The sequence below is a fragment of the Somniosus microcephalus genome, chromosome 11 (genome assembly GCF_052327205.1).
Source record: "Somniosus microcephalus isolate GS21.2 chromosome 11, FLI_Smic_1.0, whole genome shotgun sequence".
Taxonomy (NCBI): Eukaryota; Metazoa; Chordata; class Chondrichthyes; order Squaliformes; family Somniosidae; genus Somniosus; species Somniosus microcephalus.
In genome coordinates, this window is record NC_140997.1 from 131,612,145 (window position 1) to 131,639,393 (window position 27,249).

At 48.2% G+C, this 27,249-nt stretch overlaps 1 protein-coding gene across 5 annotated transcripts in view; it reads left to right on the forward strand.

Moving 5' to 3' along the window:
- dock3 (dedicator of cytokinesis 3) overlaps positions 1–27,249 on the forward strand; it is a 1,512,713-nt gene that overhangs the window by 809,657 nt on the left and 675,807 nt on the right. For all 5 annotated transcript variants that reach the window (XM_086001262.1, XM_086001257.1, XM_086001258.1 and 2 more), the window contains 2 exons: positions 10,338–10,379; positions 20,972–21,126. In XM_086001262.1, the coding sequence (XP_085857388.1) occupies positions 10,338–10,379; positions 20,972–21,126 (197 nt within the window). The remainder of the gene's footprint in view (positions 1–10,337; positions 10,380–20,971; positions 21,127–27,249) is intronic.

Sequence of the window (27,249 nt, forward strand, 5' to 3'; positions counted from 1 at the left end):
GGACTCAGGCAACAGCGCTGCAAGTGGCCATTTGGAAATTAGAGTGTTTGCCAGGATTTGATGGGGGTTGCATGGGGTGCCAACGCGGAGCTGCAGCTCCATGTCCGTAGGGCTCGCAGACGTATTGTGAGAGGGGCAGCCCTGGCTAGAGGCAGAGGGGGCTACAGGCGTCGGCCACGTAGGCCTTACCCAGTCAGGCTATACCGCCAGCAGCGCTCCTACCTAAACATGAGTGCCGCGCGATGTGTTAAAAGGCTCCGATTCCGGAAGGGGGTGATTGCAGAGATCTGCCACCTGCTTCGCCGAGATCTGCGGCCAAAGCTCAGGTGCAGGACGTCTCTGTCGGTGGAAGTGAAGGTGACAGTGGCATTGAACTTCTATGCCACCGGCTCCTTCCAATACGCTGCTGGGGACATAGCAAACATCTCCCAGTACGGCGCGCATCGCTGCATCCGCCAGGTGACCGAAGCACTGTTCAGAAGGAGAAGCCAATTCATCTCCTTCCCCATGGCCCTGGAGAGCCAGCATCAGCGCGCATTGGGATTTTCCAGACTCGGGGAATTCCCCTTGGTGCAGGGCGCCATTGACTGTACGCATGTGGCTTTGCGGGCCCCTCTGGAGCATGGCGAGCAGTATCGCAACAGGAAGGGCTACCATTCTCTGAATGTGCAGCTGGTCTGTGACCACAAGCAGCGCATCATGGCAGTCAATGCCAGCTTCCCAGGCAGCAGCCACGATGCCTTTATCCTGCGGCAGAGTACTGTGCATGACATGTTCCAGGCACAGCCTCCCCCAAGAGGATGGCTACTCGGGGACAAAGGCTATCCTTTGTGCACCTGGCTCATGACCCCGCTCCGCGCGCCCAGGACCGCTGCTGAAGAGGCCTACAACGAGAGCCATCAAACCACCCGCAACATCATCGAGCTAACTATTGGGGTCCTCAAGCAGCGGTTCCGCTGCCTTGATCGCTCCGGAGGAGCTCTCCAGTATTCGCCGGACCGGGTCTCCCAATTTGTGGTGGTTTGCTGCATGCTACACAACCTGGCTATCCGCAGGACTCAGGCACTGCCACCTGACGTTGGACCAGCACCTCAGGAGGAGGAGCAGGAGGAGCATGAGGAGGAGGAGGAGGAGGAGGAGGAGGAGCAGGAGTACGTTCCCAGGAGGGAGCGACCAGGGCCAAGGGCCGCACGACGCCACCTTATTACACGGTACTTCTAAGCCCCCTGTCAGGGAATGGCCAGGGGCCATGAGGGAAGATGAATGCAGCCGCTCCGCAAGCCCTCAGCCGGCGAAGCCAACAAACACTAAGAAGAACAACCATGGAGACTGCATGAATAAAGATAATTTTTTATTAAACAAAAATGAAAAGCCCTTCCCACATGAATCCCCAAAAACAATAAACGGGCCCCACAAAAAGCCCAACAAACGACTCACTCCCACAAACTGGGGAGGAGCCACTCCACCTTTATTGAAACCGGGCCTCAACGTCGGCCTAACGCAAAAAAAAAGCCCTCCAAAAGCACAACCATGGGCAAAATAAAGATGGCCACCGCCATATTAAAGGAAAGCTGGCCACACCCTCTACTGAGTGGCCCGCGAGGGCGAGACCTTGGCCAGCATTTTGCCTCCCCTGCCCTGCCTGCTGCTCCTTCGCAAGCTCTGCCCAGTGGCTGCTGCGAGGCTGGGGGAAGGCGCCTGAGGCTCAGATGCCCTTCCGCCAGATGCCGCTGGGGGGCGGCCTACACGGCGTTTGGGCCTCGAGGGGCCGTCTCCTGAGTGGCGCGCCTGAGCCTGGCCACCATCAGCTGCAGCCGCTTGCCCTTGACGCCCCAGAGGGGGAATGGCGGCGACGGATGGTGCAATGTGGGCCAGCTGGCGTCTGGGATGCGCTGGCTGGTGCTGTGGCGCGGTGGCACTCGGCCGGGCCCGCACTGCAGGATCCGCAGCAATCAGCCGACGGCCGGCTTGCTGGGATGGTCCAGCGCGGCGCCTGCCCTGGCGATGCCTGCCTGAGACAGCGCGTGTGGCAGCAGTGAGTGGCCCTGTGGTCCTGGTGTGCGCATGCATCACATCCGCCAGGGTCTTGACGGCATCAGTTAGCATGCGGCCAGTCGCGGCAGTTGCTGCCCCGAACTCGCGCACACTGGTCGCCAGCGACTCGATGGCCTCAGGCATGCGCCCCACCACGCTCATGAGCTCCGTGTGGCGCCGGTCCGAGTCGTCGGCCATCTGATCGAGCTTCCGCACCTCCTCCGAAGTGAAGGTGTCCGGACTGGAGTCGCGACTCTCCCGCTGGGGAGGAGGGGGCCGAACTAGGGGACCCTTGCCGCGTTGGTGACGGCGAGTGTGCCGAGCAGCAGCACTCCCCTCTGATCCTTCCCCCCTTTGGGGGGAAGGCCGCGGGCCACGCGCACGGCTGCTGGGTGGCTGGACGCCACTGGTCCCAGAAGCTGCATTGCCCTGCGACAGTTCCTCCAGGCACTCGTCCAGTGAGGAGGTGTCGAGCATTTCCTCCTCTCCTGCGGGACGTGACTGTTCCCCCGAAGGTCCGGCTTGCTCCTCCTCCTCCTCCTGGTTGGAGGTGCTGTCACTGGCAGCCTCAGGGTCCTGGTCGTCACCAGCTGAAAGCAGGAATGCACAAGAGTAGCTTCAGAGTGAGGAGACGGCGTCAGCGAGGGAGTTAGGACTGGTGGGATTCAGCGCATTGGTGGGACAGTGGCAAAGGAGGTAGCTCGGATGGGCCAGTGCGACGCGAGAGGGCCAAAAGGCGAGGTCCTTACCATTGCCGGGCAGTGGAGGGTCGGATACACCGCACGCTGTGGGGACAATCACACGTGCTCCCATGAGCACACACACGCGCTCCTCCAGCCGAGTGAGCTTCTGCAGCTTGGCGCGGCCACCCCTGGCACGGGCCTGGCGATTAAACGCTACTTTAGCCTGCAAGAGAAAGGACGGGCTGTAATTGCGCAGTGAAGCCCTGATGTAGTGTGCACTGCCTCCCATGGTGGAATAGCTTGGACAGAGTGAAGCCCTGATGTAGTGAGCACTGCCTCCCATGGTGGAATAGCTTGGACAGAGTGAAGCCCTGATGTAGTGTGCACTGCCTCCCATGGTGGAATAGCTTGGACAGAGTGAAGCCCTGATGTAGTGTGCACTGCCTCCCATGGTGGAATAGCTTGGCCAAAGTGTAGAGTGCCGAATGGCCATTTGATGCTCATGACTGTCCCAATGCTGCTGGCTGAGGGCTGGCCAAAAGGACTTTCAGGTCCCTTTGCCCATCATGTCAGGTGTACATGCAAGAATGAGGAGGAGACTGGAAAGGCTACTCACCCTCACAATCCTGGTCAGATCGTTGTACTTCTTACGGCATTGTGTGTGGGTCCTGGGGGCCTCGCCGGTGAACGTCACCCTCTGGGCGATCTGCTTCCAGGCTTTGGTGTAGTCGTGGTGGGTTGGATTCCTCCCACTGTCTGGAAACAAGATCTTGCGCCTCACCTCCAGAGCTGTGAGCATGATGTCCAGATCACCCTCTGAGAAGCGCAGGGCACGCTGACGGGCCTTCTCTGGCGTTGCCATGACTCCCTGGGGCTGAGCAGTAGTGTTGAGGCCTCTTTGCAAGGCTGCAGTGTGCAGGGCGTGGCAGCAGACCAATTCGTCCCTTCCCCCTTTAAGAGCTGGTCGGCACCACGGGGTCTGCTGTCAGTGCAAAAATGACCGCACCCGTGCTGCGCCCCGCCTGGGCGCTATCCCTCTGGACCGCCGGCTTAGCGCCTAAAGAGAGTAGTGGAACGCCTCTTTTAGCGCTCCACCAACCTCTTAGGGCGAAGCCACTGAATTCCCGGCAACGGGGCGCTACTTTGGGGCGGGCGCTAACTTCGGGCGGGCGCTAAGGTTAGCGCCCCAAAACTGCCTATACTGAAAATCTAGCCCCATCTCTTTTATTAAGCATTAGGTCTGATCTTACTCATAGCAGCACAGTGGGGAAAAGCCTGGCATTAGGACCCCTAGCCTGGGTCTTCCAAACAATAGTAGTCCTTACAGATGCCTGCAGGCCAATGACAACTCAGCATGTGATCACATATGAATATAATAGATATTCCTTACAGATGCCTGCGGGCCAATGATAATTCAATATGCAAATGTTACATCCCCTATCTTTTAAAAGAAAATGTTATGCATTACTTTTAAACCTTCTACATAATGTTCTCGGTAGCATAAACATATAAGTAAACTCAGCATTTAACTAGCACTGAAAACATCTCAACATTTCAATAACAATGTACAGTTTTTTTTAGGGCCGCGATCCACTTACACTCTTTGACAGTTCACAAGTCAAGGATAACTCTAGGCTTGACCTCTCGTCCTGACCTTGTGTGGTATGGAACTGAGCATGCTCCTGAATCGGTCAACAAATCAGGTTCAGGTTTAGGTTCAGGTAAGTATGATGTGTTTTGTGTATTGCTCTGTTCATCACACTCTGTTGAACTGATCCTCTCGTCGGAATGACGGTGTTCTTCCTTGGTGTTCAGGAGGTGCCTGCGATTGCGGCGGTACACCTGTCCTTCTGGGGTGTGGACGTGATACGATCGCTCAGTGTCAGCTGGCTGGATGACGACTGCTGGCTTCTAGTAGTCATGCTCCTGGATTCTGACGGATTCTCCATTGTGCAGTGGCGGCAGTAGTCTAGCTGACCGGTCATAGTATCTCTTTTGGTGTTGCTGTCTCTGTACACGTTTTGCATGCACTTGCTTGCAGCTGACGACCTCTGGCTGCAGCTGCTGGTTGGTGCTTGGATTGAGCGAAGTCTGCGGCTCATCAACAGCTGTGCTGGTGACTTGAAGTTGTCAACCGGAGTGTTGCGGTACTCAAGGAGACTGATGTAGGGGTCTCTTTTGTCCGCTTTGGCTTTGTCCATGAGTGTTTTTGCAATCTGGACAGTTTTTTCAGCAAGGTCGTTACTTTGAGGGTAATGTAGGTTTGATGTGACATGTGTGAAATCCCATGCCTTGGCAAACGTCTCAAACTCTTTTGATTTGTATTGGGACTAAAGTCTCTACCATACCATGCCTGGCAAAGGCTGCCTTTAGCTTGTGGATCACAGCTGCAGATGTGGTGCTGTGAAGCTAGTCCAGTTCAAAAAATCCACTGTAGTAATCAACAGTCACTATGTAGTCCTCGTTGTTCCATGTGAACAGATCCATTGCCGCGACCTGCCAGGGCCTGTCTGGGATACGGTGAGGTATCATGGGCTCTTTGATATTTGATGGGCGGCGTTCTAGACAAATGGAACATTTTCCGACAATGTCCTCAATGTGTTTGCACATTCTGGGCCAAAACATAATGTCACGTGCTCTTTGTTTGCATTTTTCCATGCCCATATGTCCAGCATGAATTTTTGTCAACATCTCTTCTCTGAGACTGGTAGGAATGATGATTTTCTCCCCTTTGAAGACGATTCTGTTGATTTGTGACAGTTCGTCTCTGTGGTTCCAGAATTCAGATATGCTCTGAGGGCATTTCCTCCTTTCCTCAGGCCATCCTTCACGTGTGACTTTGCTCAGCAGTGTGAGTTGTGCATCTTTCTCTGTTCCTGCTCGGATCTCCTTCAGTTTTGAGTCACTCACAGGTAAGCTGTTGTACACCATGTGCACCTGCACATCCATGCCTTCACTGAGGCTGCTGTCCTGGTAGCTAAGAGACTTTCTGGAGAGCGTGTCTGCGACAGGAATGTCTTTGCCTGGACGGTGAATGATTGTGAAGTCGTACTTCTGTAGCTGAAGGATCATTCTCTGTAGCCTTGGTGGGGCTGCGGCTAGTGGTTTCCTCATGATTGACTCGAGGGGCTTGTGGTCGGATTCCACAATGACTTGTCGGCCATAGACGTACTGGTGGAAACGCTTACATCCAAACAGAATTGCATATAGCCCTTTCTCGATTTGAGCATAGTTGATTTCACTGTCTGTGAGATCTGGAAGCGTAGCCGATGGGCTTTCCTTCTTGCAGTAATACTGCGCCTAGTCCGTACTTTGACACGTCCACTTGTAGTCTGAGCTCTTTGTTGGGGTCGAAGTAGGCAAGAACTGGTCCTGGTTCTCTGGTGATTAGGTCTTTCATTTTCTGAAATGCTGTGTCATGTTGTTTGTCCCACAGGAACTCATTGGATTGTTTGAGCAACTGACGCATGGGTGCGTTGATTTCGGAGAGGCTCGGGGCAAACTTGGCTAAGTAGTTAACCATGCCTAGTACTGTCTCTAGCTCTGCGCGGTTCTTCGGCGGCTCCATCTTCTTGATGGCGGAGATTTTCTCTGGATCCGGCTTAGTGCCATCAGTTGAGAGGCGATGCCCGAAATAACTGATCTTGGTGGATCCGATTATGCTTTTCTCGGGGTTGAGCCGGATACCTTTCTCCCATGATCTTTGTAGCATCGCACGGAGGTTCCTGTCATGTTCCTCTCTATTCCTGCCATAGATAAGGATGTCGTCTATGATTGCAACTACTCCGTCGAGGCCTTCGTAGGTTTCGGCGATCTTCCGCTGGAATTCATCCTGAGCTGAGATAAGACCAAATGGTAAACGCAGAAATCGGTAGCGTCCAAATGGTGTGTTGAACGTTGTTAGCTTAGATGACTCTTCCGTGAGCTTGATAGTCCACTATCCTGATCGTGCGTCCATTACACTGAAGTAACGTGCTCCCACTAGCTTAGGTGTGATGTCATCTAGTGTTGGTAGAGGGTAGTAAGGGCGTTTGATAGCCTTGTTCAAATCTCTGGGATCGAGACAGACTCTGAGCTTGCCTGTACGTGGTTTCTCAACCACTACTAATGCGTTGACCCACTCTGTCGGTTCTGTTTCCTGGACGATGATTTCTGTATTTTCCATGCTCTGCAGCTCCTTCTTCAGGCAACTACGTAGAGCAAGGGGTATCCTTCTCAGTGGGCAAACCACAGGGGTTGCTGCCGGGTCAAGGTGAATAGTGCATTCACCTGGGAATAGTCCGATTCCTTTGAAAACGTCAGCAAACTCCTCCATGACTGTCTGCTTCTCAACTGGTGCTGTCAATGATAGCACTAGCTTGACGAGGCCCATGTCTAAACGTGCCTTTAGACCTAGCACTGGAGGTGCTCGAGTGTCAACAATGTAAAAGTCCAACATCATGTCGCTTTCTTTGGACTTGCATTTCATCACGCATGAGCCTTTTACAATGAGCTGCTCACCCCCATAGCTGGTCAGTCTGCGTGAGGTGGGCTGTAGCTCACACTCATCCTTCAAGCTGTGATACTCACTCAGAGGAATTACATTAACCTGAGCTCCAGTGTCTAGTTTAAACTTAAGCTCTTTGCCCTGTTTTCCTATCTCAATATCTGCAAAGGCTTGCTCAGTCTCTGAAATCTGTTTTTTCTGTGACACAGAATCAATAAACAGTTCCTCTGCATTTGGCTCTCTATCTGGCATTTGGCTGTCACTCACTGTGTGTCCTGCTTTCCAAAAACAGTCTTGCAAACTTTAGCAAAGTGGTTCTGTTTACCACATTTAGCACATTGCCTTCCTTTGGCAGGGCAATGCTCCTTTTCCCCATGCACCTTGTTTCCACAATATCCACAGTTTTTGAAGCGTTTTATGTCTGTGTCGCTCATTTTTAGAACTCTCTCTGTTCTTTCTGTTCTGAAACACGCTCTCTGGGCGGTGTTCTTTGGTGTGTGTCTATTAACTGCGTGCACTGTCTGTTCACGCGAGCTGCTAGTGGCGCCGGTTATGGTTTTCAAATGTGCTTGGGCTATCTCGTGCGATCTAGCTATGTCCATAGCTTTGTCCAGTGTTAGCCCAGACCCAACATTCAAAAGTTTCTCTCTCACTTTAGCTGAATGTATTCCAAACACGATGCGGTCTCTGACCATCTCATCTTTATCTGCATATTCACAGTCTTTTACCAGCAGTTTTAACTCAGTCACGAACTGTTCAAACGACTCACTAGCTCCTTGTACTTTCTCCTGAAACTTGTACCTAGCGAATATCGTATTTGTCTTGGGCATCACATATGATTCAAAACGGTCAAAATAACTTTTCAGTACCTTTGCTTCATCCGCGGTGAGAGACCATGTGTTGAAAATGTCTCTCCCTTTTTCTTCGATCCACAGGAGTAGGTAGCTGCATCTTTCTTCCTCCCCTTTGCTTTTCAGCGGACCCGAGAACATCAACTCCACGTGTTGCTTGAACTTGCGCCATTCTACAGGTAAGTTCAAAGATCCCAAATCGATTCGAGGGAAGGGAGTTCCAACGATGTCCATTTTCAATCCCTGTTCTGACACCATGTCTTGTTTTGCACACTTTGTACAAAAATAATAACTTGCAGGACAACGGAGTATTACAGTTTAACTCTTTTATTAAGCATTAGGTCTGATCTTACTCATAGCAGCACAGGGGGAAAAGCCTGGCATTAGGACCCCTAGCCTGGATCTTCCAAACAATAGTAGTCCTTACAGATGCCTGCAGGCCAATGACAACTCAGCATGTGATCACATGTGAATATAATAGGTATTCCTTACAGATGCCTGCGGGCCAATGACAATTCAATATGCAAATGTTACACCCACTTCACCTCTCTGCAGCCTTCAGCATGGCTGACCACACTATCCTCCAACGCCGCTCCTCCATTGTCCAATTCAGTGAGACTGTCCTCACTTGGTTCCACTTAAATCTATTCAATAGCAACCAGTTGCTTTTCTTCCCCTCCACCCGTGCCATCACCTCGAGTCCTCCAAGGATCCATGCTTGCCCCCTGTTCTGTTCCTTGTCTGCCAGCTTCCCTTGACGATATCGTCCACAGATATGGACACCCAACTCTACTTCTCCATCACCTCTTGACCATTCCACTGCCTCTGTGTTGTCAGGCTGCATGTGCAATGGAAGTGCAATGTGTAAGTGAAAGTATATTGTGATGTGTGTGGAGATTTAAGCTACTTATGTATTCTACACCATACTAAATTACTGAGGCAATGTAGTAAACTGCATATGTATGGAGAGCTTAACTTGTCACGTCAATCTTGAAACAGAGAACCATCAAAGTGAGTAACTGAGCATATGAAATATTGAAACATTATTATGAAGAAGCAGGAAGATCTCCTTCAGGAATATTCATAGCCACTCAAGCAGGTCAACATTCATCTCCTGTGTTAGATATATGTAAAAGTGCAGCTTGAAAGAACATCTGAATTTATGTAAAACAGTTGTGGGTTCTCCCCTTTGATCAATGTTACCACCTATTGGAACTTCTTCCCAAAGTTCAGTCTAGAAATAGTCTACCTTGAGGCAGAAGGGATTTATTAATTTTATACCCCAATTATTATATAGCAGCCCTGCCTTCAGGGCTATACTGCAACATGAATGAAGCAGATTACATTCCGACAGAGGCACTGAGACCCACCTAAAAGGGGACTTTGTTGTCTCCCTCTACTAACAGTTGGTGTTGGGTCTGCTATTTTATTGTGGCTATTGTTAGAAGCCAACAGTCTGTTTTTGACATATATGGAACTGCTCCAGACATCAGGGAAGGTTACTTGCAGACTAATGACATCAAGGAACGTCCATGTGCAGAATGGTGAAGTCACAAAAGTAACTTTACAGCAGATATGCACATGCATGATCATGCTAACAGGATTATTTAAATACAAAAGCAAAATACTGCGGATGCTGGAAATCTGAAATAAAAACAGGAAATGCTGGATATACTCAGCAGGTTAGGCAGCATCTGTGGAGAGAGAAACAGAGTTAATGTTTCAGGTAGATGAACTTTCATCAGATTATTTTAATGTCTTGTTTGTGACATTGAAGCAAATATTGCACATCTCCACAGTAGAGATTTGTATGCATGTGGAAGAAATCTAAAAATGAAGGAAAAAGGCACAAAACCAACTGGAGGGAAAATAGAAGTCAAGGTTGATGTAAATTTACATCTAATGTCGATGGAGAAATCACGTAACTATTTGAAGAGCATATTTTTACATCTGTGAAGAAAAGGCACTAGTTCTGCCTTTTATTGTTAGTATGATAACTGCACGAATTCAATCAATGATGTACAAACACGAGGAATTTTTTTATCTCAGTAATGCTCCTTTCTCTAAGGCTGTTGTGAAATCCAAACTCTGAACTTCTACTGCCCACGTGTGCTACTGTTTCTAATGGATAAAATATCCGGATGTGGTTTGGCATTTTGAATGAGGTCCAACAATGTTGCAGGAGTCGGCCAAGATTTCAAGGATCACATCCAATATAATTGGAACCTGAAACTATTACAATTATTATGCATTTTGCTAATTGTGTTTCCTTTAATTTGACAGCACTTGTCCAGTAGACACAGCATACAGCAGAGTACCTCACAGGTATGTCACATGAAACTTATAAAGATTATCTCCAATGCTTATTACTGGCAATTATACTTTTAAGTAAATCTGATGCAGACAATTTAATATTGTAAAGAAAATCTAAAATTTATTCATCATTACATTAAAGAATAAGTACTTCAAATGAAAAAAGTTATCTCAAGAAAAGCATTTTGAATGTTAAGCTCTTGTCTTTCATTTATAAATTGAATGTCTAAAATAATTATCTTACAAAGGCTCCTCCATCAAGCCATAAAGGTGACAATAGGGGAGAGGTAGAAGAGAAAAGTCTGGATGATACAGTTTGTTAGAACTTGGTTTCTCAATTCTGGGACCTAGGTTTGATCCACCCCATATTGATTTGCCCCTAATTTAGCACCAATTGGCAATCCGACTTGGGGGCTGCAAGATAGCTGATGTGGGAAATGGAGAAATCTTATATTGCTGTAGTAGGTGGAATGTTTCTGAGATTCTGGCAGAGTAGAAGGAGTACTGTACTTGACCTGTAAGTGCTGACAATGGCTAGGAAAATGTTCTATTGACACCATTCGCCTTGATAAGCACACAATTCACAAAAAAATGTTTAATAGAAAGGCAAGCACCCGGCTATGTTAATAAAAAAAAGTGAAAGAAGTATCAAGCAAGGGGAACTCGACAGAGTACCTTTCCTTCCAGCAATGTTGCAATATTTACCCAAATTCTTGACTGATCTGAAGCAACAAAAATATTTTGGGGCAATGTTTTAAAAATAGTTAAAATAAGAGACATGTTTAGAAATAATTACTTGATATTGAAAATGTTTTTTGCTCAACTGCCCCAACAGCTTAGTGGGTAAATGTGGTCCTGAACTATACAGACTAGGAAATTCTAGATCCAGTTTGCTGATCTGTGCTAACGTACTCAGCTGACTCAATAATCAGAGTGCTGCAGTTGTCTTCAGCATCCCTGGGCTAACGAGGGACAAAATAAGCCAGGGTTCTAGCTCATAATCACTATCCAGGAATTCTTGCTGGGAAGTACAGGTGTATCCGTGTCGCATGTGGACTTGATTGGGCTCGACTGTAGTGGCCCTCACCCTGTGGTGCCATAGCCTGGTAACACTCATTATTTATGCTCACGTATGAAGAAAGGTCACTTGGATGAGGTACCAGAGGGCAACTGGTTCCCGTGGAACTGTATCAGTGTCTTGAGCACAGAAAAGGGTAGAAAGTTGGCAATACTAGAGGCATTACATATCCCTAGAGTTACTTTGTGGTGTTAGTAGAATCGAGTAAAGATGTCAGTGATCTATATCTTCTTCTACAGGACTCTCCCTCTACAGTCTCTTTATTCTACACCCATGTAGGAAATCAGTCCAAACCCAGCTTTGTTGCACACAGCTATGGATATTCAATTACATTCTAGAGAAACCATTTGATTATTTCAGGTATTGATCCCTTGTAAACCAAGTGTTCAGCATAGAATTATGGAATATCAAAATATAAAACTATACTGGTTTTAAAAAAAGAATAATTATGTTTTCTGCAACAGTGGTTCAAAATCAGATTGGTGTCACTTGGCCAATGTAGATATACATTTGTACTAATACAGATATTATTTAAAAACTTTCTGCTGCCTTGGTCTAAGTGCTTTTCTTCATTTTTTAAATATTTGTTCCTTCCTCTCCTGAAGCCCCTGAGTTGTACTGTTGTACAGTTTCATAGAGATCCCCTGGCATCTTGGCCATGGCCATTCTTCATGTTTGAGGCTGGACACAGTATTCAACTGTGGGGCCAGCATATAGGAACTAGGTCTTGTCCTCATTCAATGTTCATACAAGCACTTTCTAGCAGGGGTCACTGGATAGGAATCAGGAGCAGGAAATTTAGCTGATTTTCAACCGAGAACTGCTCAGGCCATCTAGTCGCTACCCCTTTTGAGATTGGCAACCTCAGTACAGACCAGGAATTCAACCCGAGACCTGTTGGTCTGTGTAGCTCAGCTATAGATGGGCTTTTCCAACTGAGCCACTTGTGCAGGTTGTTGCAAGTAGTTTGATTCCAGTTATAACATTTTACCATGATGATCGGACTTCATGCATGAATGGAATATGATTTTGAGTACTGACATTTATGAAAAGACTGGCTTGGCTGATCATCACTTATGCCTTTTACAAACCAGTGCACGTATTAACCGAGAACGTTAACCCTTGGTTCAGCGAGTAATCTGTGGGTCACCTGTCCAGTAAGGCATAAATGTAGCTATATAAGCTCCAAAGAAGGTTAGAGAGGCTGCATGTGTCATAACCAGATAATAAGTGTAGATATACCCAGTTTTCCCAGGTACAAACTTTCTCCTTGTTTACAAATATGTTCAGTGGGTTATCGAGCTAGGCTGAGTGCCCAGGCAAGGGGCCATCAGCAATGAAGAACATTTTGAGGCAACTGATGCTGAAGAACAAATATCTGATGCTAAAACTGCAGAGTTATGTAAAAATATTGCACTTTCTGATGTGTGAATTGATTATCTCTTTCATAAAAATGTATTATATGTTAATAATGAATACCTGGAAATGAATACTAGGCAGTAATCTTTTCAATGGAATAGGTAGCAGCATTAACTGTGAGAGTGGTTTATAATCATGATATGAACCCTAAGAACTGCCTGTAATCATTCCTGCGGATTTAATTTTTAATAATGTAGTAAACAGTGAGGAGGTTAGTAGCAGACTTCAGCAGGACATAGACAGACTGGCAAAATGGGCAGATATACAGTAGTGAAGTGATTTATTTTGTTAGGAAGAATGAAGAGAGGCAATATAAACTGAATGGTACAATTTTAAAGTGGGTGCAGGAGCAGAGCGACCTGGAGTGTACATGCACAAGTCTTTGAAGGTCAAGTTGAGAAGGCTGTTAAAAAGGATACAGGATCCTTGGCTTTATAAATAGAGGGATAGAGTACAAAAGCAAGGAAGTTATGCTAAACCTTTATAAAACACTGGTTAGGCCCCATCTGAAGTATTGTGGCCAATTCTGGGCACCACACTTTAGGAAGGGTGTCAAGGCCTTAGAGAGTTACTAGAATGGTACCAGTGATCAAATACTTCATTTATGTGGAGAGACTAGAGAATCTGGGATTGTTCTCCTTAAAGCAAAGAAGATTAAGGGGAGATTTGATAGAGGTGTACAAAATCTTGAAAGGTTTTGATAGAGTAAATAAGGAGAATCTGTTTCCAGTGAGTGGTAGAAGGGTCAGTAACCAGAGGATACACAGTTAAGGTAAATGGCAAAAGAACCAGAGGCAACAAGGGGAAAAAAGTTTACGCAGCAAGTTGTTATTATCTGGAGTGCACTGCCTAATTCAAAGTGGAAGCAGATTCAATAATAACTTTCAAAAGGGATTTGGATAAATACTTGAAAAGGAAAAAAAATAACAGGGCTATGGGGAAAGAGCAGGCCTGGAGTGGGACTAATTGGATAGCTCTTTTTAGAGCTGGCACAGGTACAATGGGGCCAAATGGTCTCCTTCTGTGCTGTATGATTCTGTGAATAAGACTGGATCTCCTGAAGCATTGGTGTTGGGAATCTGGGATATGGAGCACAGTTGTGATATTTAGCTGTTAATTTGAATCTGTGTTTAACCTGGTCTGTCACATTAAGACCACTTCCACTACTTCCTGTGGGGAAATGATCTAAATAGACAAATCAAAGTCATTGTAGCTGCTGGTAAATTTCTAACTCCAGGTCAGAAGAACCCAGCAAGCTTTCTTTTTTTTTAGATTGTTTTGCATCTGTAACAAAGTGTGATGCTTCGAACTGTAACATCTAGAGAATATCTCCCATTGCATGATAGCAAAATACTGCAGATGCTGGAAATCCGAAATAACAACAGAAAATGCTGGAAAAACTCAGCAGGCCAGGCAACATCCGTGGAGAGAAATTAGAGTTCCCATTGTATTGTGTCGGATGATGAACTGTTTTACAAGGACAGGTGCATTATAGCATGTAATGCACAGTGTACTGTTCAACTAAGTGAAGCTGTACTCATTTAAATGCACAAAGTCTAGTTGCTGTGAAATCAGAATTGGTATGACAACTAAGGTGTGATAGACACAGGCATATGCTAGACACAGGGGGAGAAATTGGGTATAGCCCCGTTTGGGGAGTTAGAATTGGCGCTGCGCAAATTTTATCGCCAGGCGCAACTTATCGCCACCTCGAGCGATATTGGGTTGCTGCGCCCCTAAAGGTGATTGCGGCGTTGATTCAGGCGCTGCACGGGAGTCTTAAGGCGCTAACCCGGCGGCGCTACTCAATATGTCGGCGGCCGGGCGCAGCGCAGGTGCTGTCAATAATCGATTACCCCAAGACATGTTGGCGCCGGCCAGCTCTTAAAGGGGCGGGTCAAGTAGGAGCAGCAGTCACACTCTGCGCCTTGTAGGCCTCAAAATCGGCGCTGTGCTTTCTGTGGCGTTCCAAACTTTGAACATATGGAGAGGGTGAGGCAGAGAGCGGAGCGCTTTACCGATGGGGCATTGGATGCTTTGGTTGGCGAAGTGGAGCGCCGGCGAGCTGTGCTGTACCCCGACAATGGCAGGAGGCCTCATCAGAGCGAGTACCGCAGGGCTTGGAGGGAAGTTTGTCAAAGAGTCACCTCAACCAGCGTGGGGGCCAGGACTCCTGTTCAACGACCTCACTCGGGTCATTAGGGTGAGTGCCTTTTTCGCCATCTTCTTCATCCCTCCATCTGCACCTGACTTTATGGCCAGAGGGTGCGCGAAGCCCCAATGGCCATCTGTCAGCCAGCACCCATGGCCCTTTCTGGAAACACACACGCACATTCAGCTCAATGCATAATGGAAGGGCTATTCTACCATGGGGGGCATGTGATGTCAGCTCAATGCATAATGGAAGGGCTATTCTACCATGGGGGGCATGTGATGTCAGCTTAATGCATAATGGAAGGGCTAATCTACCATGGGGGCATGTGATGTCAGCTCAATGCATAATGGAAGGGTTAATCTACCATGGGGGCATGTGATGTCAGCTCAATGCATAATGGAAGGACTAATCTACCATGGTGGCATGTGATGTCAGCTCAGGCCAGCATGTTTCATCACTTCCCGTCCTTTCTCCTGCAGGCCAAGCTGGCCAGGAACCGGAGGGAGCAGCTTCGCACCGGAGGAGGCCCTCCTCAGCTGCAGACACTGACGGACCTGGAGGAACGAGTCCACCAGATTGTTGGAGGCCGGATGACTGGTCCTGTCACCACTGGAGCTGCCGACCCCATTGTGCACAGTGATGGTAAGGTCATCACCTTTTTGAACTCTCTCCTTCCACTTCTTCCCCCCACCAGCATGCTTTTTCACTCTGGACCCATGTCAGAGCATTGCAGCACTCATGCATCCCTTGCTGCCACCCTGTCCTTTCACTAAAGCCACTCTTCAACCTCCCTGCTTTCAGATGCTGCATCACCAGCTCGGGAGCCGGGCCCTCAAGCTGCCACAGCCACTTACTCCGGAGGCGACGAGCAGGAGGAAGCTGGACCATCCCTGCCACCCTCAGGCGAGCCAGCCCCTCTGCAGACTGGGGAGACTACTTCCCTGGAGGAGAGCGGGAGGGAATGCTCTGAGGAGGAAGCAGTTCCAGGAACCAGCGGGCTGCAGCAACGCAAGGGGTGTAGGGAATCTCGGGGGCCGTCTCCCCGGAGGGCAAGTCAGGCCGCGAGTACTGCTGCACAAAGCGCAGAAGAGGTGCGTTCCCTCGCAGAAATGAGCGCCCAGGCTCGGCTCAGACACACTGAGCTCATGGCTGCAGTGGCAAGGATGCCTGAATCCATCGAGACACTGGCAAGGAGTGTCCAAGACTTCGGGGCAGCACAGGCAAGGAGTGCGCAGGACTTCGGGGCAGCACAGGCAAGGAGTGCACAGGACTTCGGGGCAGCACAGGCAAGGAGTGCGCAGGACTTTGGGGCAGCACAGGCAAGGAGTGCGCAGGACTTTTGGGGCAGCACTGGAAAGGACTGTCCAGGACTTCGGGGCATCACTGGAAAGGACTGTCCACGACTTCGGGGCAGCACTGGAAAGGACTGTCCAGGGCTTCACCGAAGCACTGGCACCTGCTACGCAAGTGCTGAGTGCTGCCACGCAGTCACTTGCTGGTCTCATGCAGACGCATATTGAGGCCATGCGACCAATGACTGCTGCCACACTCGCTGGATCAGGCGGGATTACCCGGGGCCCTTGCAGCACCACAGCAGGGCATCAATCTGTGGACCAGCCGATTGGTGCACATGCTGCAGTGCTGCCCCGTCAGAGTGCCAGTGTATCGGTTGACCAGGGAGCTGCTGTCCGCTCTCAGGATGTGCATTCCTGATGCCACCGCTGGCACGTCTCCACTGCAGCTGCCACCACTTGCAGGACAGACTGCTTCCACCCATGCACAGTTGGAGCAGTCAGCATCCGGGCTCTCCAAGGCCAGAGGTCGTCCAGGACGTCCCTCAGGGGCATCTGCGCTTTCGGACAGCCAGCAGGCCTCCCCCAGCCTTGATGCAGCCACTGGGGTCCCATTACAGAGGAGCTGCAGGGAGGGAAGGGGCCGATCTCGCAAGAGAAGTAGATCACCATCAAGGGGGAAAGAGTAGAAGGTGCAGCTGAGACATCTTATTTGTAGAAATCAAGGCCGTGGATGCTGGTCTGAATGTTAGTAATGTTTTGGATAGTCTCCCGGGTGTGCGAGGCACTTATGTGTTAGTGTGTTAGTTTTGCTTTCTGTTGCCATTGCTTTGTCATGTTGGAAGGAAGCACATTTAGCAAAATAAACAACTTTTTAAATTTACATTGGCCATGTCTGATATTTACATTCACTGCTCTTCATAGGCTTTGGGTTATCCGGACGGTTCCATTCCTCCTCATCGAATGGCACCAAGCATTCCGTCAGAGGGGCCTAGAAGCGGCTTGTTATCAGCCTCTGATGGACGGCCCTTCCAATTTGTACCTCCCTCCCGTCTTGGTCCTCCTCCTCCTCCTCCTCCTCCGCTGGTGCTTCAATGGCTGGTGGCATTGGCTGGATGCGTAGGATGGCGAGGTTATGCAGCATGCAACAGACTATGACGAAGTGGGAGACTCGCTCTGGTGAGTACTGCAAGGTGCCTCTGGAATGGTCCAGACAGCGGAACCGCTGCTTCAGCACACCGATTGTGTGCTCCACAATGTTCCTCGTCGCCTGATGGCTCGCATTGAAGCGCTCTTCAGCAGGAGTGCTGGGCGACCGGAGCGGCGTCATCAGCCATGGGCACAGAGGATAGCCCTTGTCACCGAGAAGCCAGCCTCCTGGGTGAGCCGGGGCCTCAAATAGGTCTGCAACTGAAGTCTGGCGCAGGATGAAGGCGTCGTGGCTGCTGCCAGGGAACTGCGCATTGACTGCGAGGATCAGCTGTCGTGGTCACAGACCAGCTGAACATTCAAGGAATGGAACCCCCTGCGGTTGCGGAACTCCGCCGGATTCAAAACAGGCGCCCGCAAAGCCACGTGCGTGCAGTCAATGGCGCCCTGCACCATGGGGAAGTCCGCTATTGCTGCGAAGCCCTCTGCGTGCTCCCGCTGCTTCTCCAGTGTCACAGGGAAGGAGATGTACTGCTGCCTCCTTTTAAATAGGGCATCTGTTACTTGACGGATGCAGCAATGCACCGCAAACTGCGATATGTTAGCGATGTCCCCAGTTGCGGCCTGGAAGGAGCCGCTCGCATAGAAATTCAGGGCAACAGTCATCTTGACAGCCACCGACAGAGAGGTTCTGCACCTTATCTGAGGCTGCAGATCTGGCTGAAGCAGATGGCACAGCTCAGTCACCACCTCCTTTCTGAAGCGCAACCTTCTAAGACACTGCTCCTCTGACATGTTCAAGTAACAGAACTGCTGTCGGAAAACCCTGGCAGCGTAAGGTCTGGTGTGGCGACGTCTGTTGGCCCTCCTCCGTCTGGCCATTCCTGCCCCTCTCTCCCTGCGTCTCTGTGCCCTTTCCAGATGGTTCAGCAGCAGGACATTCCCCTCCAATGCAGCCCCCATAATAATAGCGCACAAGAAATTGTAAACGTTGTAAATGCTCACCAGCAGCAAGGTGATGGTCAGAAGGCTGAAGTTCCTCTGGCCAGCGCTGGCTCACTGGTGCAATGGCTCTCAGAGTGCAGCTCAGCAACTCTGTGAAAGTCTCGAGGAAGTTGTGCTCCCAAAATGGCTGCTGCTTTTATACCAGTGCAGTCCCCTTTAAAGAGCGCCCCCCTAGCCCGAGAGCGACTGGGGTACGTTCCAGGTAAGCAGTCCTTATTAGCGCCAGGCGGAACGGAGGGGTGCAACACTGAATTTCCGGTCCGGGGCGCCCAAAAGGCGTTGCACACTGAAATTATGTCATGATCTGCCTGCGCCCGCGAGCGGGCGCTAAGGTTTAGCGCCGGCGCAAAATGCCCACTCAATATGGGAGGAGTCGCTGGGTTCACTGCGCCCGGCCGAAAATTGGCTAACGCCCCACTTCTCAGCCTCTTTAGGCGCTAATTGGAGGCGCTGCCAACCGAATTTCTCCCCCATAGTGTTTTTGTTATTATATAAATAAATATGTGCATGAATACTGCAGAATTGATGGAGGGCCATTTATTTTTGTATAATAAGATCTGGGCTGATGACTGTTGTAGCCATTGACCAGCAAATAGCAGTCAGCTCATTTTAAGAAGCAACGGTTTAGTTCATTATTCAAAGTGTAGGTAGATTGGCCATGGTGAAAAATAAACTGGAATATTTGAAATCAAAAAAACAAAGGGGGAGAAATTCGGTTGTTAATGCCACCGATTAACGCCTAAAGAGGCCGAGAAGTGGGGCGCTAGCTAGCTAATTTCCGGGCGGGCGCAAGGCGCCTAGCGCTTCGCCCCATATTGAGCATGCATTTAGCGCCGGCGTTAGCGCCCGCTCATGGGCGCAGGCTGATTATGACATCATTTGAGTGTGCAACGCCTTTTGGGCACCCCGGACTGGAAATTCAGTGGCGCCCCCCTCCGTAGCGCCTGGTGCTAATAGTGACAGCTTACCTGGACCTTACCAAGTCGCTCTCGGGCTGGAGGAGCGTTATTTAAAGGGGACTGGTGTGGTTTTAAAGCGGCAGCCATTTTTGGAGCACAACTTCCTCGAGAGCTACAAAGAGTTGCTGAGCTGCACACTGAGAGCCATTTGACCACTGAGCCAGCGCAGGCAGACGATCTTCAGCCTTCTGACCATCACCTTGCTATTGGTGAGCCTTGACAACGGGGAACCTTCCTGTGGGCACTTATTACGGGGGTTGCATTGGAGGGGAACGTCCTGCTGCTGAATCATCTGGAAAGGGCACTGAGACGCTGGGAGAGGGGGCCGGGCATGGCCAGATGGAGGAGGGCCAACAGACGTCACCACAGCAGACCTTACGCTGGCAGGGTTTTCCGACAGCAGTTTTCCTACATGAACATGCCGGAGGAGCAGTGTGTCAGAAGGCTGCGATTTAGAAAGGAGGTGGTGACTGAGCTGTGCCAGCTGCTTCAGCCAGATCTGCAGCCTCAGATAAGGTGCAGGACATCTCTGTCGGTGGCTGAGAAGATGCCTGCTGGCCTGAATTTCTACGCGAGCGGCTCTTCTCAGGCTGCACGTCAGAGGCTGATCAGAAGTAGCTTCTAGGCCCCTCTCACGGAATGCTTGCTGCCATTCCAAGAACAGGAATGGAACCGGTCTGATACCCCCAAGCCTGTGAAGGGCAAGATGTATGTAAATAGAAGGCATGGCCATTGTAAATGAAGAAAGTGTTTCATTACACAAAATGTGGTTCCTTCAAACATGAGAAAGCTATGGCAACCTGCCTCTCACACCCGGGAGACTGTCCAAAACAGAAATCACATTCCGACCATCTTCCTTGGCCTTGATTCCACTGCGCCAACCAAAGCATCCAATGCCCCATCAGTGAGGCGTTCCGCCCTCTGCCTCACCCTTTCCATGTCTTGCTAGGCTGGTGCGCCACAGGTAGGCTCCCACCGCTTTGAAGGCCTACAAGGCAGTGAGTGTGTCTGGTGATGCCAATTGACCTGCCCCTTTAAGAGCTGGCCGGTGCCAGTGTGTCTCAGGGAAAGTGATTATTGACAGCGCCCTCACTGCGCCCCGCCGCGGCAAAATTGGGTTGCGCTGCCGGGTTAACGCCTTAGGAGTAGCGTGCAGCGACTGATTTAGCGCCGCAATCACCTTTAGGGGCGCTGCAACCCAATATCGCGCTAGGTGGCGCTAAATTGCGCCTGGCGCTAAACTTTGCGTATCGCCAGGACTAGCGCCCCAAATGTGGCTATACTGAATTTCTAGGCCAAAGTGTGGTTATTGGGGCATCCTTGAAATCATAGAATGATACAGCACATAAGGAGGCCATTCGGCCCATCGTGCCGGTTCTTTGAAAGAGCTATCCAATCAGTCCCACTCCCCTGCCCTTTCCCCATAGCCCTGCAGTTTTTTTCTTTTCAACTATATATCCAAATTCCTTGTGTAACAGTTGAGAATGTTTAATGTCTTTCCATTATATTTTTGAGAAATGTAACCTTTTTCCTTTGTTCTGTAACAGACAGACACCATGAGGCACCGACACGGTGACACATGTCGCATCCCCGTTCCCCACCATCTCTTCCTAAACATGAAGAGCTTTACCTACCACACCATTGGGGAGGACACAGACATCTTCTTCTCTCTTTACGACATGCGAGAGGGCAAACAGATCAGGTAGGAGCATTAGGGATGATGAATTCAGCTGACAGCTGTGGGCGGTTCAACAAAACACTTCACTTTATCTCCATGGGACTTGGCAGTTCTGGTTTATGCAAAAGAAAATTTTTGAGCTCTGGGCAGCTGGCCATAGCTGGTAAATAAACCTGTGGCTGGTGTGTGTGCGTGGGGGGGGAGCAATACAGGAAGCTTTCTCAGAACATTTACGGACATCATTGTTTTCTAATTACGCCTATCACTCTGCATGCTGCAGTTTGCCAGTGATACGCAGCGCTACCCTGCTGTCGTGGCCACAAGTGCACGGCTAAATTAAAATAACAGAGCCTGTTGGAATTACTCATTGGTCAGCCTTTACTGTGAGAGTAGAAATAGCTAATATATCAGGAAGTGTAAGAAACAAGTGAAGCAGGAACACTGAACTGATGGCAATTAATGCTGAACTGTCAGGGATTGACCTCCTGCTTTTAAACACGTCCTATTCAGCTAGCACGTCCTATTCAGCTAGAATTTGAGCTGATTGATTAATTAGGTTCCATTTATTTAAAATTGCCGACCTGAAAGATCACTAAAAGGTCTGCTGGTCCTTTAGGGAGATTTACCATCAGGGTTCTTTTTACAAATCAGTCAGTTAGAAAAATAACTTACCATGAGTTTTGAGCACCCTATGATTTTATTCTCTGGAGGCAGTGCTGTAATGTAAATGACACTTCTCGAGATGATCTGTCCCTGTACCAATGGCAGCAGTAGAGATGATGCTGCATCATACATGGTTTCCACTATCCACTGCTTTTCTCACAGGCTCTCACAGAGTCTGACTCCTCGTTCTTCTATCAAATCACCACTCCTATAATCATGTTTGCTGCTGCCTCCTCCTTTCACAGCAAGAATGAAGCAATACTATTGAGAGCAAGGTGGAGTGTCCCCTGTGCTGTTAAACCAGACTATTTTAACCATAGGGAGTAGAAGGATTTCTGGAAAGGTTAATCTGCCTCCTTGTAGCTTTCCCTCACCTGTGCTGTGAGAGCAGCAGATCAAGAATGATAGATCTCCTGAGTCAGTACAGAGCATGAAGGTGGGCGGATCAGACATGAGAGAAAGTTGGAAACAAGTTGATCAGCCTGGATGGGAACAAGGCCTGAGGGCAGAGCTCACACAAATCACAGGAATTCCTGTGTGCACATGAAAACCCAGCAGACTGATAACCCCACCCTCGTTCAGTGTTTGGTCCTTTCCCAGCCCACGCGCACCGTACAATTCTAGAGCAATGGGCTGCACGAGTCTAGTTGTGGTTTTTTTTCAGTATATAAACTAACTGAATATTAACTAGATTGGAAGCTAAAAACAGTTGTTGATCATTTACAACACAGCCATAATTACAACAGTTTTAGTAGATATATAGGTATATATATATATAAAAACAAGAAAAATACACCCGAAGATGTTTAAAATTACAAAAGAGCATGAGTAACTGTACATGAAGGGAATTGAGCAGCAAGGCAGTGGGTAGAATCGGGTAGTGAGAAAGGAGGTAAAGAATGTAAGGCATGGGGAATGAGCAAAGCAAAGAAAAAACAGTAGAAGACGGGAAAAAAAACTGAAAAGAAAAGGCAAGCTGAAACATGAGAAGAAATATCAGGTTACAAATTCTGTATGCAGAGAGTGGAAGCATATTGTCTTCTTTTATTTTCTTGATATATTTGTCCTTGTGTGCACACAGTAAAGTGTCCACTTTCAGATTTATATACAGCAGAGGAAACAATAATGGCCCAGAAATTCGGGTCGGGGCTTCCCGCGGGTGTAAGCCCCCGACCTGCACTTAGCTTGCACGCCGGCCATTGAGCTGTGGGCCTGCGTGGAATTCCGATCCGGGGCCTGCTCCAACTGCCGGCGCATAGTGTTTGCGTATCCCAGGGGTGCAGTTAGTTCGATGCGTCCCCTGGGATCACGTGAGCCATGGGGAGCCAATCGGAGCAGGAAAATGCCCATTCATAAGTTTGACAGGAAGAGCTGTCAAAACTTAGAAATACTATGGGCCCCAAAACATCACTAAATTTTCAAATAATTTTTTTTTTAAATCACATTTTTTAAATAAACTATAAATTACATGAAATAACTATTTTAAACAATAATTTAAATTTTTGAAAAAAATAATTTTATTTTCTAACGGGGCTAAAAATAAACGTACCTTTAAAGTATTTAAAAATAATAAACCTGTAGAAAAAATGTTTTAATTTTAATTGATTCACCACTTACCTTGTAAAAAGCAGGCCTTACGCCTGCTTTTTAAATGTGTAACTTCTGGAGACTTACCCTCCCGGGAAAACCTGCAAAAAAAACGTAAGTTCGATGCGCACGCGCTGCCTCTCCCGCGCACGCATTCGAACTCTAAACCCCTTCGTTCAGAGGAACGGAAGTGCCGGTTTCCCGCGCATGCAAGAAACCGGCACTTCCATTGGGCCTACGGGTGAGTACCCCGTGCGTACTCACCCGTGGAGACCCGAAGTTCTGGGCCATTAATGATAGCTGAGCCATACAGAGTAGGAACAGTTTGTGCTGAGTTAGCTGATGTCAGTCGGGCCAACACTTGGGGCACTACAGTTGGCCTCAGTACCTCTGTTGGTGGTGGGGGAACAATTCAGCCAGAGTTCTCACTCTTGATTGCTGCCCTGCATTCCCTGATGGAAAGTGCACATAGTGATTAGGTGAGGAATGAATCGGACTTTCAGTTCAATGCCGCTACGAACCCTTATTGCCTACAATCGCATGTGAAGAATGGCCACTAGAGCAAGGCACTCAAGGGTAGTGATGGAGTGATACTACAGCAAAGAATCATAGCTTTCAGGAAAGGAGGAGCAATGGGGAGGACTTGGTCAGAAAAGGAGGAAAATGACCTCTCACAGCTTGATTGTTTTGCCAAGAAACTAGTCACTGAAAATGTCACTGCTAAAACATCCCCAGTGCAGGCACCTCTGCAGTCCATGTGTAACACGCTGCTCTATTCTAACTCGCCTCAGACTACTTTTCTTGGGCAAGTGAGACGTTCTGATAATTGAGCTGTACTGTATAAACTAAAAAAGGGATAAAAATGAGCCCCCTCAAATTGAGACTGAATCTGCACATGCTCCGGTGAACTGAGGGAATCTATATGAAGTTGGTGTGTGGGCTTTGATGAATCAGTTTGTGACCTGCTAATCAGTGTTTTGGTTCCCTCGGACTGGTGTCACAGTTTACTGTTTGCTTGCTGTGCAGCTGTTGCTGTTTATAATGCTACCTGCTGACACAAAGCTCGTCAGTTTTATTCTTGTTCTTCACTGAGTGTTTGACTTACACATCTGAGTTTGTGTGTTAGGCGGTAACAAAAGCTGCCTTATACAATACAGACTGATAACAGTAACGGATAGTTATTTAAGTTTGGGAAAGCTCATTTTTTCAGACGTGGATGGCAGATCCCAGTGCAAGGAAGGATGATAAATGGTGTGTAACAGGGACCCAGTGTATGCCTGAAATGCTGTGCTAGAGCGTTAATAAGTGGCTATGTCATCTCTCCTAAAATAACTGAGCAGAAAGGAGAAAAAGATACAAAAGGAGCAGCTTCTGGAACTGATTCCCATATAAAAAGAGGGATTCTTACTAGTAACAGTGAGTAAGTGTGTATCTTAGAAAAGAACAAAATGTTTCTAGACCCATCATATCCGCCATCCCTGAAGGAATAAAAAGGGCAGAAGGTTTTTCAGAATTTTGTAGGCAATTTTACCTCGATAGTGTGCTGTTGGTGGCTGGCAAGCAGCCCTCCCATCCCCGACACCCAACCATATCGAGGAATCTGTCATGTCAACCGACAAATTGTGTTTGAATTTTTATCATAAAAGTCTCACTTCTAAGATTTTCAGGTTAGATGAAGTGAAAGATTCCCACCTTCTTTCACAGAAATAGTCAAGAGTGTCTTGTTACTGCAATAGCCTTTAAATAATTTAATAGATAATCTCCAGGTTTGATACTTAAATTGACACCGCTGTGGAGTCTCCTACAGGCTCCTTGAGGCTCCTCTGCAGCCACCATTGATACTGAGCTGTGCTCTGCTTCTTTCTGCACTGACCTCTCCAAGTCCCCAAAAAGATTTTCCCCAGTACCCTTGAATATTTCCATTTGTTTCTTAAAATGTTTCTAAGTGCTCATTACTCACAAGTTCTACCACGTACGATAGAGTACGATGGAGGATGGGCAAATTCTGCAGCGCAGATGCACTGAAGTTAAGGTTGTGTGTAACAGCTTGTTCTAATTAATTGTTTTTAAACAGCTTCATTGCTGTTGGTGAACTCTGCATTATTTAGAGCCCTGAAAACCTGCTTCTTTAAAAAGCTTAGAAATAAAAATAAGCATGGTAGCGCAGTCAGTTTTTTTCCACAGTTGTTGCTCGTTACAACTTTTGAGGCTTGAATTGCTCTTGCTCATGTGCATTACAACAACTTGCTCTTATATAGCACCTTTAACGTAGTAAAACATCCCAAGGTGCTTCACAGAAGTGCTATCAAACAAAATTTGACACCAATCCACATAAGGAGAGATTAGCGCAGGTGGCCAAAAGCTTGGACAAGGTGGTATGTTTCAAGGAGCGTCTTAAAGGAGGAAAGAGAGGTGGAGAGGTTTAGGGAGAGAATTCCAGAGATTAGGGCCTGGGCAGCTGAAGGCATGCCTGCCAATGGCGGAGCAATGAAAATCGGGAAATAATAGAACTCAATGGGAAGCTTTCTTGGATACCTGTAGCACAACACCCATTGATCCACCGGCGCAGGACCCATTGATCCACCGCCGCAAGACCCATTGATCCACCAGCGCAGGACCCATTGAGTCACCGGCGCAGGACCCATTGAGTCACCGGTGCAGGACCCATTGATCCACCGGCGCAAGACCCATTGATCCACCGGCGCAAGACCCATTGATCCACCGGCGCAAGACCCATTGATCCACCGGCGCAAGACCCATTGATCCACCGGCGCAAGACCCATTGATCCACCGGCGCAAGACCCATTAATCCACCCGTGTAGCACCAAATATAGATTCACTGGCACAGCACCCATTGATTTACTGGTAGGACACCCCTTAAACTGTCTCACAATGCCCATTGATTACTAAAAGCACCTTGAGCCACTTTTATATTGGAATTTGTTTAGGTCATATTCTGGATGACTAGCAGCTGCACTACTAAAATCAGCACCAGTAATGGGGAAAGAGGGAGCTGTTCTGTTGGGACGGGCTCCACTTAAACCAGGCTGGTAGCAGTGTCCTGGCAAACTGAATAACTAGGGCAGTAGACATGGCTTTAAACTAATGAAGCGGGGTGGGAGGATTCAGGAAAGAGCAAATTTAAAAGCAGCGAGAGAAATGTCAAGGCTCCAGAGTAGAGTTTTGGGTAAAAATAAGCAGAGTGGGTCAGGAAGGGACAGAGAGAGTAACAAAGGTAATAAGGCATCAGTGACTAAGGTGACATCTGGGAAAAATAGAAAAAAGTCAAAGCTAAAGGCACTATATCCGAATGCGTGAAGCATTCGCAACAAAATAGATGAATTAATAGCACAGATAGAAATTAATAGGTTTGATGTAATAGCCATAATGGAGACGCGGTTGCAAAGTGGCCAAGGTTGGGAACTAAGTATTCCAGGATGCTTAACTTTTAGAAGAGATAGGCAAAATGGAAAAGGAGGAGGGGTAGCCCTGATAATAAAGGATGGGATAAAGACAGTAGAGAGAAAGGATGTTAGTTCCGAAAATCAAGAAGTAGAATCAGTTTGGGTGGAGCTAAGAAACAGCAAGGGGCAGAAAACATTGGTGGGAGTTGTTTATAGGCCCCCAAACAGTAGTTGTATTGTAGGGCAGAGTATAAATCAGGAAATTAGAGGCGCATGTAACAAGGGTAAGACAGTAATCGTGGGGGACTTTAATCTACATATAGACGGGGCAAACCAAATTTGCAGTAATAGTGTGGAGGACGAATTCAGGGAATGTATGCAAGATAGTTTTCTAAATCAGTATGTTGAGGAACCAACTAGGGAACAGGCTATTTTAGATCTAGTAGTATGCAATGAGAAAGGGTTAATTAATAACCTTGTAGTAAAGGGGCCT